Source organism: Phyllostomus discolor, chromosome 5 (assembly GCF_004126475.2).
Source record: "Phyllostomus discolor isolate MPI-MPIP mPhyDis1 chromosome 5, mPhyDis1.pri.v3, whole genome shotgun sequence".
Taxonomy (NCBI): Eukaryota; Metazoa; Chordata; class Mammalia; order Chiroptera; family Phyllostomidae; genus Phyllostomus; species Phyllostomus discolor.
This window is the reverse complement of record NC_040907.2, coordinates 111680962-111698046: the sequence shown is the minus strand read 5'-3', so window position 1 is coordinate 111698046 and position 17085 is coordinate 111680962. Positions and strand designations below refer to the sequence as shown.

The following is a 17085-nucleotide window of genomic DNA, read 5'->3' as shown; positions in this document are numbered from 1 at the left end:
AACTTCCAATACTATGTTGAATAAAAGTCGTGAAAGTGGACAGCCTTGTCTTGTTCCTGATCTTAGTGGGAAAGATTTTAGTTTTTGCACATTAAGTATGATGTTGGTTGCAGGTCTGTCATAAATGGCCTTTATTATGTTGACGAATACTCCCTCTATTCCCACTTCGATGAGTGTTTTTATCATAAGTGGATGCTGCACCTTATCAAATGCTTTTTCCGTATCTATTGATATGATCATGTGATTTTTGTCTTTGCTTTTGTTTATGTGATGTAATACATTTACTGATTTGCAAATATTGTACTATCCTTGCATCCCTGGAATGAATCCCACTTGGTCATGGTGCATGATCTTTTTAATGTATTGTTGGATGCAGTTTGCCAATATTTTGTTGAGGATTTTAGCATCTATGTTCATCAGGGATATTGGTCTGAAGTTTTCTTTGTTGTGTCTTTATCTGGTTTTAGGATTAGGGTGATGATGGATTCATAAAAAGAGTTTGGGAGTCTTCCATCATTCTGAATTTTTTTTGAATAGTCTGTGAAGGATAGGGGTTAGCTCTTCCTTAAATGCTTTGTAGAATTCTTCTGTGAAACCATCCAGATCCAGACTTTTGCGTGTCAGGATTTTTTTGATTACTGCTTCAATTTCATCTGCTGTTATTGGTCTGTTCAGGCTTTTTGCTTCTTTTTTATTGAGTTCTGGAAGGTTATATTTTTCTAGAAATTTGTCCATTTCACCTAGGTTTTCAAATTTCTTGGCATACTGTTCTTCATAGTAATTTCTTACAATCCTTTGTATTTCTGTGGTATCAGTTTAATCTCTCCTCTTTCATTTCTGATTGTGTTTATTTGGATCCTTTCTCTTTTTTTTCTTGATGAGCCTGCTTAAAGGCTTGTCGATTTTGTTTTTCTTTTCAAAGAACCAGCTCCTGGATTCATTGATGCTTAGAATTGTGCTTTTAGTCTCTATGTCATTTAATTCTGCTCTGATCTTGGTTATTTCCTTCCTTCTGCTTGCTCTGGGCCGTCTTTGTTGTTGTTCCTCGAGTTCTTGTAGACGTAGGGTTAGGTTGTTTGTTTGGAATGTTTGTAACTTTTTTATGTGGGCCTATATTGCTATGAAATTCCCTCTCAGGAGTGCCTTCGCTGTGTCCCATAAGTTTGAGTTATTGTGAGTTCACTTTCATTTGTTTCCAGAAACTTTTTGATTTCTTCCTTGATCTCATTCCTGACCAATTCATTGTTTAATATCATGCTATTCAATCTCCATGAGTTTAAGTGTTTTTGCATTTTTTCCTTGAGGTTGGTTTCTAACTTCAGTCTTATGTGTTTGGAGAAAATGCTTGGTATGATTTCAATTTTCTTGAATTTTTTGAGGCTTGCTTTGTGGTCTATCTTTGAAAATGTTCCATGTGCATTTGAAAAGAATGTGTATTTTGCTTCTTTGGGATGAAGGATTCTGTCTATATATGTCTTAAGTTCATTTTATCTAGGGCATTGTTCAGTGCCACAATATCTTTGTTGATATTTTGTTTGGAAGATCTGTCCATTTTTGATAGTAGGGTGTTAAAATCCCCTACTATAGTTGTGTTGCTGTCAGTATCTTTCTTGAAGTCCTCTAAGATTTTCTTTATGTATTTGGGTGCTCCTATGTTGGACATGTATATTTACAATGTTTATGTCTTCTTGGTGGATTCTTCCCTTGAGTATTATGAAGTGACCTTCTGGGTCTCTCTTTATGGCCCTGTTTTGGAAGTCTATTATGTCTGATACGAATATTGCTACCCTGGCTTTTTTTCCCTGTCCAATTGTTTGGAATATTTGTTTCCAGGCCTTCACTTTCAGCCTGTGCAGGTCTTTTGTACTGAGGTGGGTCTCTTGAAGGCAGCATATGTGTAGTTTATGCTTTGTTATCCATTCTATGTCTTTTGATTGGAGCATTTAATCCATTTACATTTAAGGTTATTATTGATAAGTATTTATTCATTGCCATTTATGTACCTGTGTTCCTCTCTCTCTCTCTCTCTCTCTCTCTATTTTCCTTTCTTTCCTTAAAGCAGTCCCTTTGGCATCTCTTGCAGAACTGGTTTGATCAAGGTATATTCTTTTAGACTTCTTTTTTCTGGGAATCTCCTTATTTGGCCTTCTATCTTGATTGAGAGCCATGCTGGGTAAAGTATCCTTGGTTGCAGGTCTCTGGTTCTCATTACTGGGAATATTTCTTGACATTCTCTTCTGGCTGGAGTGTTTCCATTGAGAAGTCAGGTGCTAACCTTATTGGGGCTCCACTGTATGTTATTTCCTGTTTCCTCTTTGCTGCTTTTAAGATTCTCTCTTTGTCTTTGTATTTTGCCATTTTAATTATGATATGTCTTCAAGTGGGCCTCTTTAAGTTGCTCTTGATTGGACTCTGTGTTTCCTGGATTTTGGGGACTTTTTGTCTCATCAAATTAGGGAAGTTTTCCATCATTACTTTTTCAAATAGGTTTTCTATCCCTTGCTCTTCTTCTTCTCCTTCTGGTATCCCTATTATACAAATATTACTACGTTTCATGTTGTCTTCATTTCTCTTAGTGCCTCTTCATTCTTTCTGAGCCTCTTTTCCTTTTCTTGCTCTTCCTGGGTGTTTTCTTCTACTTTGTCCTCTAGCTCACTGATCCGATCTTCTGCTTCATCGATCCTGCTTTTCATTCCTTCTACTGTGTTCTTCAGTTCAGAAATTGTATTCTTCATTTCCTCTTGGCCCTTGTTGATAGTTTCTATTTCCTTTTTCATGTTGATATAGTTTTAAGTGGGTTCATTATAGCTTCCCTGTAGTTTCTGGTAGCTCATTGTGAGCTCATTGAGCTTCCTGACAATCATTGCTTTGAGCTCAATATCTAATAGTTGAGTTGCCTCTATTCCATTTAGCGTTCTTTCTGAGGCTTCCTCCTTTCCTTTCATTTGGGGATTGTTTCTTTGTCTTCCCATTGTTTGTGAGACTCTTCTTATTAGCCTCAGCTTCTTAAGTTGATCTGTTCTGGCTCCCTGGGTGTGAACTTATGTGGTAGAATACCTGTGAGAGTCAGTGGTGCAGTCTCCTTGGTCTCCCAAGCTCACCGGTCTTGGGCTGTCATTTACGTTGGCTTTGTCTTTGCCTTTGGGTTTTGATTGTTGTTAGGTCTTTCTTTGGTGGTTCCTTCCCACAAGCTGGTTAAATGAGGGTCATTCTGTCCACCACCTCTTGTATTTTGTTGTCCTGGTGAGGCCAGGTTGTGTTGAAGCTGGGTGTTCTTCTGTACAAGGTTTTGAGGATTGTCTCTTGCTCTTGTTCAGTTGTTTGTACTGGGTAGTGTCTCCACTGTTTAGTTGTATTTCCAGATAGGTCCTGGATTGAGGTTTGTGTGGTTTTCACTCCCCCCTTCACCTTCTTCTGTCGTTATCTGTTGGTGGTTTCTTTGTTGTTGGCTTTCCTCTTCCAGTGGGTATCCTGCTGTTCACTGCTTCCACCTACTCTTTTTTGTGATCAGTTGGAGGAGGAAGGCAAAACGGTTTAAGGCAGCAAGAGAGTATTCTATGATATTTACAGTAGTAGCCAATAGAGAAGAGACAGGAGATCCTTTGGCTATGTATAGTGTTAACCGTGATCTTCCACCCAACTAGCCGATTTTTAGAAAGGATGGAAAGAAGATAAGACTCTCGTTGGGAAATGAAGGATTAAGAGTTGGATCTAGAAAGCAGTGAGGTTGTAGGGGGTCAGATTCTGAGGTAAGATGAGGGTAAAGGATAGTACATAGGTGTAGTGTGTGAGAATAGAGTTAACCACTACAGTAATAGAGTTCAGGAAACCGTGATGTGGGCTAAGATCTGGGAGTGGTGTTGTGAAGTATTTACAATTGTATGGAACAGCAATTATTTACAATAATATTAGAGCAACAATCATATGACAGAACTTATGTGATCTAGTAATAAGAATATGGAGTATAGGACCTTGAATAGTGTGCTAATGGGACACAAGTAAAGTGAAGGACAGTAAATTAGCATACACTGTGAAAGAGATATCAGAGAAAACCTGTCAAGTGACACAATATAACCAGCTTAGCAAAGCAGAATATACAGAAAGAAGAGGAATACAAAAATACTATTAAATAAAAGATGTAAGAATAATGGAAGAATAATAATATACAAATATGCAATAACTTGAAGGTTCTCTGTAATAGCAGAGGGAAATTTGTCTCACTGTCACAGCTGTTGTGATTGCCCCTTCTTTGGGTCCAACTCTGGTCTTTTCAAAGTTCCAGGGGTTTTTTTGTTTTGTTTTGTTTTGGTTTTTGTTTCACTTGTAGGTATTTTTTAAAAGGCAGACAAAGGAAAGAAAAAAGAGATAAAATTAGAAGAAAGCAAGGAAGAAGGAATAAAACGAGAGGGGAGAAAAAAAGGAACTGAAAGAGAAAAAAATAATAAAAATTAAAAAATTAAAAATTATTTAAAAAATAAAAATAGAATAAAATTAAAAATCCTCTTGGTTTCAAAATGGCCAGCCCAGTTTTTCTGGTCTTGCTGGCTGCAGCAGGCTGAGGGGCAATTGGTATGGCTTTTCTTCCTTCCAGATCTGTACTCAGTCAGCCGTGAGAACTGTCCTGGGAGCTATCCTATCACCTCTCCCCTGCGCCTTGGGTGTGGGATTCAGGTCTTTCCCCAGGGTTACTGCTGTGGGCTGGGGTGCCGGGGCGTGCTCTCACACATGCTCAGCCAGGCTGCCTCACCCTCCCCAATTCTATGGGGATGCGCAGGGTCCTACGCACAAGCACAACCTTCCGCACAACCTCAGGATTGCTGCCTGGCTGGGTGGCGGGGAGGCAGGTATGATTGCTGTAGGAGAATTCCCCAAACAGTGTCTGTCTTTTCACTTTTTCTTTTTGAGAAATTCCTCCTACTCAAGCCTGCCGCTCCACACACTGACCTGGCCTCTCCCACAGCCCAATTCTCCAGCCAGACCTGTGAGTATGGGGGTCAGGGCCCGTTGCTCGACTCTCAACTCTACCAGTGTCCACAGACTCCAAGGGTGCTCACAGCCTCTGTATGTTTGCTAGCAACCAGGTTTCTCCCAGTGCCACTCAGACCTTGTTTGGCTGGGGAGGGAGCAGTTGACCCAGCTTCCTCCCAAGGACTCTATGGCAGACCCAGCGTGTGCCGGGCCTGGGGCTGCAGTGACCTCGTCCCCAAGCTGATCTCTGGGACCTTATTGTCCTGAAGCACTCTCCTTACCATCTGGTTTTTCAGTTCCACTACAATTTTTGGTCCGTTATTTTCATATATGTTGAGGTACTGTTGGTTGTTTGCTGTTTTACTCAGTAGATCAGCTAGGATTTTCTCCCGTGTGTCAGGGGAAGTGGAATCTGCTCCCTCCTACCTCAATGCCATATTCCTCTCTTATTACTACTTTTAAATTATGAGAAATTTCTAATATTGCTGGGAATCAGTCATGTATTCAGCATTTAGTTAGTGCTGAGTGTGAGAGGGACAGGTAAGAGAGGGGCAGCATGACATGGGGCATATATGAGGTATTTCTTAAATTTGGAGTCACTCATACCCATGTTCAAATCTTGACTCTGCCATTTACTAAGTGACACTGAAAAGTCAATCCATCTCTCTGAGCCTCTGTTTCCTTGCCTGTAAAATGGACTAACATAAATTGAAGTACCTGGGGACTTGGTTCTCTAACTGTTCACAGCATCACCCCCTAGGCGATCACATTCGCATGGTGGCAGCGCGTGACATAAGTGAGCTCCCCCTCCCATTTGACTCCACCCTCTACTAACAATATCAACACTCTCATTAAATGTAAATTATCTAAGCACATCCATTAAAAAGCAGATTGTTAGAATGGATAAAATAACTAGAGGCAAGTATGAAAGGATTTCAATAAACATGCTTTAAACATAAAGAAACAAGTCAGTTAAAAGTAAAAGAATGGAAAAAGAATTATGCTAACACTAATCAAAACAAATCTGTAATAGCTACAGTAATATCAGATAAAGTATATTTCCCAGCAAAGAATATTTCAGAAGTAGAGAGATAAAGTCATTTCATAATGATACCAGATCAATTAATCAAAAGGACATAAAAATTCTACCCTGGCGGGTGTGGCTCAGTGGGTTGAGCTCCAGCCTGTGAACTAAAGGGTCTCTGGTTTGATTTCCAGTCAGGGCACATGTCTGGGTTGCAGAGAGGTTCCCAATAGGGGGCGCGCTAGAGGCAACTACACATTGATGTTTCTCTCCCTCTCTTCCTCCCTTCCCGTCTATCTAAAGATAAAGTAATAAAAAATCTTTTTTAAAAAATGACATAAAAATTCTAAACATTTACGCCTCATAACAAAGCTTCACAATATATGAAACAACAAACTGGTTAAACCTCAAGGAGAAACAGACAAGCTCACAATTAAAGTTGACTATTTTGCCCTTAGCTGGTGTGGCTCAGTGGATTGAGTGCCAGCCTGTCAACCAAATGGTCATCACTTCGATTCCCAGTCAAGGCACAAGCCCTGGGTTTCCCACCAGGTCCCCAGTAAGTGGTGCACTAGAGGCAACCACACATTGATGTTTCTCTCCTCTTTTTCCCCTCCTTCCCTTTCTCAAATAAAATAAAATAAAATAATAAAAATATAAAGACTGTTTGATACCCTCTCTCAATAACTGATAGAACAAGTAGACAAAAAAATCATCAAGGAGACAAAAGGTATAAACAACACTATCAACTAAATTGACCTAATTGACATTTATAAAACAGCAACAGATTACACATCTTTTTCAAATGCACATAAAACATTCATCAAGAATAACAATAGACTGGACTTCAAATAAGTCTCTGTGAATTTAAAAGGAATCAAGTAATAGAAACTATTCTCTACCAACTACAATGGAACTAAAATTAAAAATCAATAAGAGAAAAATCCCCAAATATTTGGGAACTATGTAACATACTTCTAAACAACCCATGGGTCAAAGAAGAAATCAAGAGGTAATATACAAAGTATTTTGAACTGAATAACAATGAAAACACAACATACCAAAATTTGGGAGTTGCCATTAAATCCCTTAAGCAGAAGTTTATAGCACTAAGATCAATAAATAAATGTCTCAACTCAATTATCTCAGACTCCCCTTAAGAAAGACACAGATGTAGATGCATCTAAACACAGGAAAGGATGCTCAGTATTATTCTTACTAGCGAAATAAAAATTACAATGGGGTACCATACACACCACTACAATGACTAATGCCAAAAACCCAGATCAAACCAAGTATTGAAGAAGATGTGGAACAACTGAATTCTCATAGAACTAGAAGTTTCTTAGAAAACTAAAACATAATTGTATCATATGACCCAGCAATTTTACTTATAAATATGTACCCCCCAAAATGAAAGCATATATCCACACAAAGACTTGTATGTACATGAATGTTTATAGCAGACTTTTTTATGATCATCAAAATCTAGAACCCAAATACCCATCAATGGTAAATGGATATTCAAATTGAGGCATATCCATATATTTGAATACTACTTCTCAACAAATAGAGAGTAACTATTGCTATTCATTGCAATAGGCATGAATCTCAAAATAATTATCTGAAGGGAAATAGCCACAGGAAAATAAAAAAATACATACTATGATTCCATCTACATAAAACTCTTCAAAATAAAAATAATTTGTAGTGCCAGAAACAGATGGCCAGGGGAGGCAAGGGTGTAGGATCACAAAGGGACACAAAGACACTTTGGTGTCTTCCATGTTCACTACCTTCACTATAGTTACGGTCTCATAGAGACATATGTCAAACATAAGTTGTACATTTAAATACATGCATTTATTGTATGTGAATTAAACTTGAATAAAGCTATTAATTTTTAAAGTTCAATACAGATAAAGAAAGTGATGCTCAAAAAAAAGTGCCTGGCTCCATCTAATGCCTGATATATGGGAAACCCTGATTATTTATTTGAGTTCTCAGCTGGGACTACAGAGGTGGGTAAGATATGATTCCTGTCCTCAAAGACTCCTCAGTAGGACTGGAGAGAAAAACAAGTGAATAGATTAGAAGAAACATTTTTTGAGTGTTACTAAATTAATTTGCAGATGGTAGATGAACAGGGACTTAATATCCAAACAGAATTGGAATATTCAAAATGAAAGGAAGAAAAATTAATCTTTTCCCTTCCTCTCTTTCTCTATGACCCAAGTAGAGAATTCTTTAAGCTATTCAATTCAGTATTCATCTCATGGTCTTTTTATGTTCAGAGGGCTCTGAAGTCAGCTTGTGAACAGCCTCATGTGTCACATGGGAGGACACATGGGCCCTGACACTCCACCACCTGCCAAAAACCTATTCAGCAGAGGTGAGCAGGTAACAAGAGAAAAGGCACAGGAGTGTGTTGGAACACAAATGCATGTGGCAGACAGTGTGCACTGCCTCATCCTTGGAAAGCACTGCATATATGAGAGACAAAAGATGCCTGCAGGAGACACCTGCTCCTTGCCATTTAAATTATCCACCCTCTTTGATCACAGAATCCTTTTCCCACAAACACCTATGAAATGGCACAACATCTGTTCCCAAACACAATTTGGAGACTGCTGTAGGAATCCTGGCCAGTGCTTCCCCTGCCCACCTCCCAGGATACTCCACTACCTGACAATGGTCTGCTCCAGGCTGAAGGGAGCATGCATGTGCCTCAGAGGAAGTATTTACCCCATGGGACTCATAATGCAGGTGCAGGAAAATGTGGGGCCATGAAACAAAGGGTGCTGACACACCACAGCTGTGGCTCATAAAGGAGGATCACAGCTTTCTGAGCCCATGAAAGACCGAGGTGATTATAAATGCCTCTCCCTTCATGTGTAGGCCATTAAACAAGCAGCATCAAGGTGAGAAAGCAACAGGCAGATGCTGTAATGGGAGCCTTCACCCAGCACCTCTTCTGTGGCTGAGCTCCTCGCATGGGGGACTCAGGACCTTAGAATTGCCAGGTCAGAAAGGAAGTTCAGCTCTTACTTACAGGCTGATCAGGGAGTCAGATGCTTGTATCAGTCCCCAGCACAGCAGAGTGAGTACCTCTAATGGGGTAAATGAAGGAAGACTTCTGGGAAGAGGCAATGTTTAGCAGACCCTTGCAGGAAACGTATGTCCTTGACAATCAAAGATTCATGAAAGGCATTCCAGGCATAAAAGGAAATCCTGGCAAAGGCCCAGAGTCAGGAGTGGATAATAAATATAGGAAACAGCAAGGCACCATTGCTTGCTGGGATGACCCTGAGTTAGTGAGCAGAAGGCTGAGAAGTAAACACGCCACAGATGTGGTAAAGGTCATCTTGCAGTGGGCTTGAGGCAGGCACATGATGAGGGGTTTTTCTCTATTAGCTAGGGAGGCAACAAGAAGGATGGGACACTGGCCCTAAGATTGGAGCACTCAGTGAAAACCACATTGAGCCAGATGATTCAGATAAAGATGCACTGAGCTGGAGATGGTCATAAGGCCTCTAAGCAGCTGAGTAAAGAAGGCATCTGGATCTCTGGGTCTAAAGCTCACAGGCAGGGTCTGGAATGGACATGGGATAGGGAGTCATCAACATATGCTGGAAACAGGGCAGAGATGCTAAGGGCCTGTCAGCTGTGTTTCCTCCCTACTTAGAACCCACCTACCCCTTGGGCCCCTGCTGAGCCACAGGTCATAACTCAGAGCTTCACTTGCTGAGAAAACCTAAGCACCTCATGAGTTATACATGTGCTTCTGCAGTGCTTATTAAGCAATTTGAACCATTTCCATTAAAGTGTAATTTGGTTCCATGTTTGGAAGGAGTAGACTAACAATGCAAGCTGTCCAACAACAACGAGCTCTAAGTTTGCATCATGGTTGGCTGTAGAAGAAGCTGGAAGTTATATACATATTCCATAAAATATTTCCTCCAAAAGGTTCCCAGGTGGCCAGATCATGAGATACATGTCTCCTGCCTGGATGCAGAGACTCACAGAAGGCCACTCCTCTCTTGTACAGATTCCATCCAGCAGTGAGCACATCAGGGAATCAACGGGCCAGAGAGAGGACTGGCTCACCTGGTATCTGCTAAAGTCCACCCAGGTGAAGAGGCAGCACTCCAACCTAGCTGATAATGAGGTTCCAGAAAACACCTAGCTCATCCAAAGTCAAAGCTGTCTGGTCCTGAACTGGCAGCTTCTGATGAATGACCCAGAGTGGTCCCCACCATCCCTGAGACTCTGGTCTTAATTACTGCCACTGTCTTCTCTAGAAGACCAACTGGTAAGTGCTTATCAAAGCAACTTGTGCTACCCTGTGTACACCAGTCTGACTTCAAGCAAACCTTTTCAAAAATCTACACTTTGCATGGGGCATTGGAGATTCTGGCCCTCTTGACTAATGGTTCATTTTGCTTCCCTCAAGTTCTTTGAATCTTCTACCCTCCTCCAAGCTAAATGTAACATAATCAATGAAAATATAGTTTATACCCCAAAGCACTTGTCTGCCATCTCCCCAAGTGGAATCCAGAGACCTGAAGAAACTATCAGTGAGGCTCACAGACTCACCAGCCTTTGTACGAATCCAATTTTCCCTTCTCCAAATGAAACAGGCCCTGTCATATGCAACACCAATATTCATTAGTAAAGGGAGGCATAGTAAGAAAACCACTGCATAAAGAAAGCAAACAAAAACATGTGCTCTTGAGTGTTTATCTTGAATCCAGGAAAATACATTAAGCAAGACAAATAGAGAGAAGGAAACCAGAAGACAGATCCTGTAAGGACTGAAGAGGCACAGGCAGAGCTGGGGACCCACTTCAGGTCTCTTTGGAAGAAAACATAAGAGGCCTAGACCTCACCTCCTCTGAGAAACTGAATTTCTTTAGTTCTAGAAGCAAAATGATGGAGCCCCGGTATAGTTGCTGAATCTTAGAGCCCCAAGTGCCTGCATGTGACTCTTTTTTCCCCACCTTATTTTATCCTAGCCAGCAACTGTCCTAAGAGTAACAAGGACTGTGTGTTCAATGGAGCCATGTTATGACAGGAAACAGTCATTGTGAATATAGCTGGCTCCTAAGAACAAGTGTGTGTACAATTTAGAGAACACCTCCATCATTAGCCAGAGGCCACACAGGGGTTGCCGGGATCTATGGGTTCAAGCTTTGCAAGAGGCCCCCTTGCAGACTTCAATAATGTCCATATGTGTCCCTGTCAGTGTGCATACCTGAGACCCACTAACTGGCCTTACTGAATTAGATCCTGTCCACCAGTTAAGAATCTTTGCCAAGGCCATGTGCATGATGATGCCACTTGGTAAAAGGCTTCAGAGCCAGAAAGTCATCATATAGAATACCAAGATAAACCATTTAATAGCTATATGACCTTGAACATGTGATTTAACCTCTCAAGCTTCCCTTTTCCCATCTGTAAAATGGGGATGATAATAACTGCCTTCAGGGTTGTTGATAAGGACTAAGGATGGTAACAAGTATAGTAAAGTGCCTGGCATATATAATAGATGATCAAGCAATGGTAGCTGCTATCCCTTTATTTCTAAAAAGGAAGGGCCAAGGGCCTCCCCATAGAAAAGGAGGCCCAGAAAGAGGCAGGTCCCTTTTGGAAAACACACTCAACCCAGGGTGTGCTGGCCCAGGGTGCACTGCTGACAGGTGAGGCACAGATATTCTCTTGGGTGAGCCTGCTCCAGTGTAGCTCTAATAAGTGTGCCTTCACCTGATTCCTCCTGATGAAGTGAAATAAACCCTGGGTTCTAGTGCCCCAGCAATGCCCTGGGGGTGCCTCACACAGGACAGTATGAAATGAACCCCAGCTCTGAAGAGGGGATCAAGAGGGACAGAGGGCCCTGGGGGTGAGTTGAGATGTAGGGAAGAGAAAAGGAAACAGTCTAGAAACATGAAAACAGAGCACTTTTAAAGACTGGCAAACAGAGAAACACTGCCTGTTCAATTAGGAGGAGTCACCAAAAAGTAAACTCAGCAGCAGATATTTGCCTTAAGGGACACATGGAACACAGCCCTTCTCGGGAACAAACAAAACTAGACTTTGAAGAGCCTGTAAAGAAGCTTGCAAAACCCAGGGGATCAAAACTTCCTGAAGACCAAGGAGGACTCTACATGCTCCGAATAATAGCTGTCGCATCCCTTCTCCTAATTACCAGCACAGCCATCAGCAACTCAAGGTCAATGGTGGCTATTGCACATGTCTCCAATTGGCCCACGGGGACATGGAGCTAATAATATATGGAGGAAATCCATGACAAGTAGACCTTGCAAGGAGCTACTATCTGATATACCTGTGAAATTATTAAAATAAGCTACCCAAAACTATTCCAGCCATATTAGCACTGAGTTAAAGAAGAAACACACATCATAAACAAATAAATTACTCACACGATAAACTTTGCATCTTCTAGGATGAGGCCATTAGAAACTGATCAGTTAATTTAGAAGCAGCTGAGGCCAAGGCCCTGATGAAAGCAGGCACCAGAAAACATCTTCTGAAGTCAGCTCTGTTAATAGCCTGCAAGGCACCCACGCTGCCTGGGTCAGTGCTTCCGGAATGAATGTGGGAGAAGAGGGGATTCTTTAGTAAAGCTAGGGCGTGGTTACAGGACACACCTGTGCCATGCCTGCAGCATGGAGGAGGCCAGGGTGTAATTAGTGAGAACGGACCAAGCCACCTTGGAACTTTGGTGTTGCCATTCCTCCCAGGGTCAAACCAGAAGGTGGCCAGTCAATGGGAGAGATCTCACCTCCACCAGCTGCATGGGGAACATGCACACATATATACAATCACACACCTGTACATGCACACTCTCACACACTCACATACATATGCACACACTTATCTATACACTCACACATGCATTTCTACATACATATATGCTCACACACATACTCTTACATATATGCACTCACACAAAATCACAAAACACACATACCTTTAACCTCCTTCATGAAATGCAACCTCAGTCTCCTCCTCATTCTTTTACCCCATGCCCTCTGTACCCCATTTTCTAACCTACCCTATTCTCTCCAGCCCCTGACCTGACTGGCTGCCTCCACTCACCCTACACACCAAACACCTGATACAACTTCTCTTTGACTTCAGACTTCCTTGTGGACTCAAGTCTAGATTCTTTCATTGATTCATACCTGCTTCAGGTAAGCATCTTGGCAGTCAAGTCCTAACCTCTCTAACCTCTTATTTGGGCACAGTGGACCCCTCAAATCATTCTAGCACCCCAAATCAGAATTGGACCTGAAAGGTTCACTCCAAGCTTTCCCAAGGGGCAGGGCTCAGGGAAGGCCATGCCCCTTACCATTCTGAGCTCTTACCTCATTGACAAAGACCCAATGACTGTCCTTGGAAGCCAGGTTGGTCTCAACAGCCTGCAGAGAGAAAAAGAAAATGAATGTGAACAGAAGCAAGCCAGAAGTTGGCAGATACACAGGATGACTGTTGAGACAGGGTTTGATAAACATTGAAGAATTTTTTCCTCACAAAACATACTGTCCCCCTGGGGCCATCTCTGGCTGCCTGAGCTACAAGACAAGTCATTTGAACACAGACATCTGATTCCAGCTATTCTTCAGAGCTTTCACGCACCAACCGTGAGCAAGGTTAGAAGTTTCAGTTCCTATGGGCATCACAGGGCCCCAGGCTGGGCACCTCTCCCCTCTCGGAGAATACCTGCAAACTCCTTTTTGAGGAGCACTTAGAGGATGTGTCATCATTGCTCGAGGCAAGAGTATCAGAAATCTGGAAGAGGGTGTTACAGCAGCTTTCTAGCCACCTAAATGACACCCAGGAAGATAACAGCTCATAGCTGAGACCCTAAGCTGCCTTCAATTCTTTAGGACCCAGAGAAGTGGCTCTTTCTATTCTGGGCAGTAACCCTACCCCTATTATTCTCTCTCATAGCACATCGTTCTATTTCTTTATAGTACCTGCCATCCTTGTACTTGAATAGTTATCAGTTTATTTATTTCTTATTGTCTATCTCCTCCACCATGTGGGGGTCTCCATGAGGTCAGGGGCCATGTCTGTTTTGGTCACAGTTATGTACCAGAAACTTAACCATAATTAGCACAGAGTATGTGTTCAATAAGTGTTCTTGAATGTGTGAATGAAGTGTTGGAGGGCAAAGTGAATAGGACCCAGTAACTTATACTGTTTCTCAGATATTTTTTAGTGCTTTTTTGAAAGAAGTAGGAAGTGTTGGGAATGCCCTGCCTGGTTTCAGAAGGTGTAACCCCCCATGGCTAAGGCTCAGTTAAGAGACCTTGGGACCATAAGCCACTAAGGAGACAAAGCTTATCTTCCTGGTAGGGGTGCCACTTCTTCCCCCTTTCATTTCACTCTGCTTGGCCCTGTGTGGATGACTGGTTAGCCAATGCCAGGTAAGATTCCTCAAGGGAGGGATGACCTAAGACAGACATTGTCATGAAGGGGCCCTCAGGGAAGGACTTGGGGGCTATAGAAAAAGGGGTGATAGACCTTCGCCCCTCAGCTTTGACATAGCTTGAGTCCTCATTCTCTCTGCAAGAAGTCTCCTAATCTCTTGGCTGCCTTACTTCCCATGCCTGACTTAAGCTTGAAACAATGCCAGAGGGCAGGGCAGCCCTGGGCAGAAATGGGCAGCTCTCCAGGGCAATCAGGTCAATGAAAGAATGCATAAAATCCTATGAAACTTGCTTTGCTAAGAATGTCCTCAATTTTCTGATAAGTGTCCAAGCATGAAATGAGTTTGTTTCCCAAAGTTTTATGGCTTTTTAGCTAACTGACCCTCAGAATAAACCCATAGTTCTTTTAATGTTATCTATGGCTTGATCATTACTGCCTGACAATGATGAGTGAAGACCTTCCTTGTGGTAATGCTCCCAGAAAAGCAATAACAGCTTGTCCAGGCAAGGGTCAGGGTGCTCTCTCACTGAGGGAGTGACCGTGCTGTCCATTTTTCTCAACAGGACTTCTGCAGTCCATGTGAATTTGTTCATCGTATCCACAACATATGGACCCTGCTGGACAAAGTCTGCATCAGAAAGAACCAATAGTTTTCAAACATGTTCCCATAAAAATACTCATTTTGCATGTGCAAAGCACTTACTTAGCTCCAAGCACTGTGCCAGGCCATCTATGAAACTGGCAAAGAGCTATCAGATCATAGCCCTCTTTCATTTTTATTTTTTTATAATTTTGTAATATAATTTTTATTACTTTTTATTTGAAAAAATACAGAAAAAATAAGAATGTTCAATATCATCCCATAACCCTGCTCCATTTTTAAACATGCTGAAGTAGTAAAAATGCCCATTATCCCCCCAAATTCACACCCGAGAGATCATTTGAGGTGTCTCCATCCAGAAATATTTAGTTCCATCTGCAAGTACTATCTACATACACATATCAGACAGATTTTTTTATTAAAACAGGATCATGAAATACATATCAGGATATACCTATCATTTTTTGACTTATTGATATACCAAGAATAGTTTTCCTTATCAATATGTAGAGACCTGACTCATCTTTCTTAACAGATGAGGAATTGAAGGGTGAAGAGCCTCCCTCCCCAGTGACCAGCCATAGGTGAGACCCATTATTACACAACACTGTTATTACATGGGGTTCTTTTAGAACCTCACTTACATAAGCAATGAACAAGTTTGTTGACCAACACAATAAGCATGTGGAAATAAGAGCCTAGGGAGTACTCAGGACAGCTCTAGTATCACACATCTTTACACCAAGGGTGTCCCAGGGGGCTTTCCTGGGCCATGTCAGTGTGAAGAGTACAGACTCCTTCTCCAGCCTGTGAATATGAGGCCAGCTCCTGTGAAGACAAGTAGACAGGAGTCTGTACTAGCCTGGGCACCTCATGGGGTACTATCCTGAAGACACCTCCTGCCTCATTGTATAAATTGGTAAACCAAGCCCTCTCCACAGAAGTTAGGAGGACTTCAGATGCTTAGAAGGGGTGGCGATGGGAAAGCACCTCAGGGGACAGTCATGGCCACCCAGCCCACAGCCTCTCTCCTCTCAACATGCAGACTTTCATGAGTATCTTCAGGAGCTCGGAGGCCCAGGGAAGGGATGGGTGGGGGAGGAAGACATGGACTCACAGTGCTCTGAGAACACTCCAAAGCACCCTGCTGGGCTCTCGTCTGCCTCATTCCTAACCCCTCAGCACCTCCTTAATGCTCTCAGGAGGACACCAGTCATATGCCCATCAAACCTGCACATGACAAAGCTGTGAGGAGGCCAACACACCTCAGAAAGCCAGAACACTGAACTGAATCTGAAAAAGATATGTGGTTTAACAAGGCTGATCTCAATGTCCTATACTTGTTTCCAGGAGAAGGGTAAACGGGGAGATGAAACTTGAAAGCAATAGTATTGAATAAAGACCCATGAAAGTTAAAAAGCTACAGGTCCATTCTGCATCCTGAGGGATTGGCTACTGGGCCTGAAGGAGAACACTGCAAACTGGAATTGATCATGGAGTGGAACAGGGTAAATCAGTGCCCAGTTAAAGTGACTGGAGAAGCTTAGAGGCCAGTTCAGTATAAGTTTCTCTAAACACATAAAGAACTGTCATGTGCAAGAGAGATTGAAATTACTCTTTGCAGCCTTTGAATGTTGATCTAGGACAACAGCCTCTAGTAATCAGGAAGGCAGATATCAGCTCAATGTAAGAGAGAACTTTCTGACTTTCCAAGTCATCCAAGATGGAATAGGCTGCCTCAGGAGTAACAAAGTCTCATGGAAAGTGCCTAAGTGGAAGGCGAACAGCAGTGCCCTGAAAGGTTTTAAGTATAGGCATGAAGGTTGGTCACGGGTGAGGGCTAAGGCTCCATCATGCACTGACATTCTGCAGCAGTGGTTCGCCAGTTTGGCTGCATGTAGGTTGCTCTGCAAATCTAGCCAGGAGCTTCCTCAGTATAATCTGAAACCAGCCTCTATATCCAGAGGGCAGGAAGAGACTGGAGAAAAGGGAAGACCACTCCAGATTGGTAGATGGCAGATTTAATAAGCAAGGG

At 42.1% G+C, this 17085-nt stretch overlaps 1 protein-coding gene across 1 annotated transcript in view; it reads right to left on the bottom strand.

Annotated features, from left to right (window-relative positions):
* Positions 1-17085, bottom strand: part of GRID1 (glutamate ionotropic receptor delta type subunit 1) — a 731665-nt gene that overhangs the window by 277695 nt on the left and 436885 nt on the right. The window contains exon 5 of the mRNA XM_028514000.2: positions 13381-13434. Within this exon, the coding sequence (XP_028369801.1) occupies positions 13381-13434 (54 nt within the window). The remainder of the gene's footprint in view (positions 1-13380; positions 13435-17085) is intronic.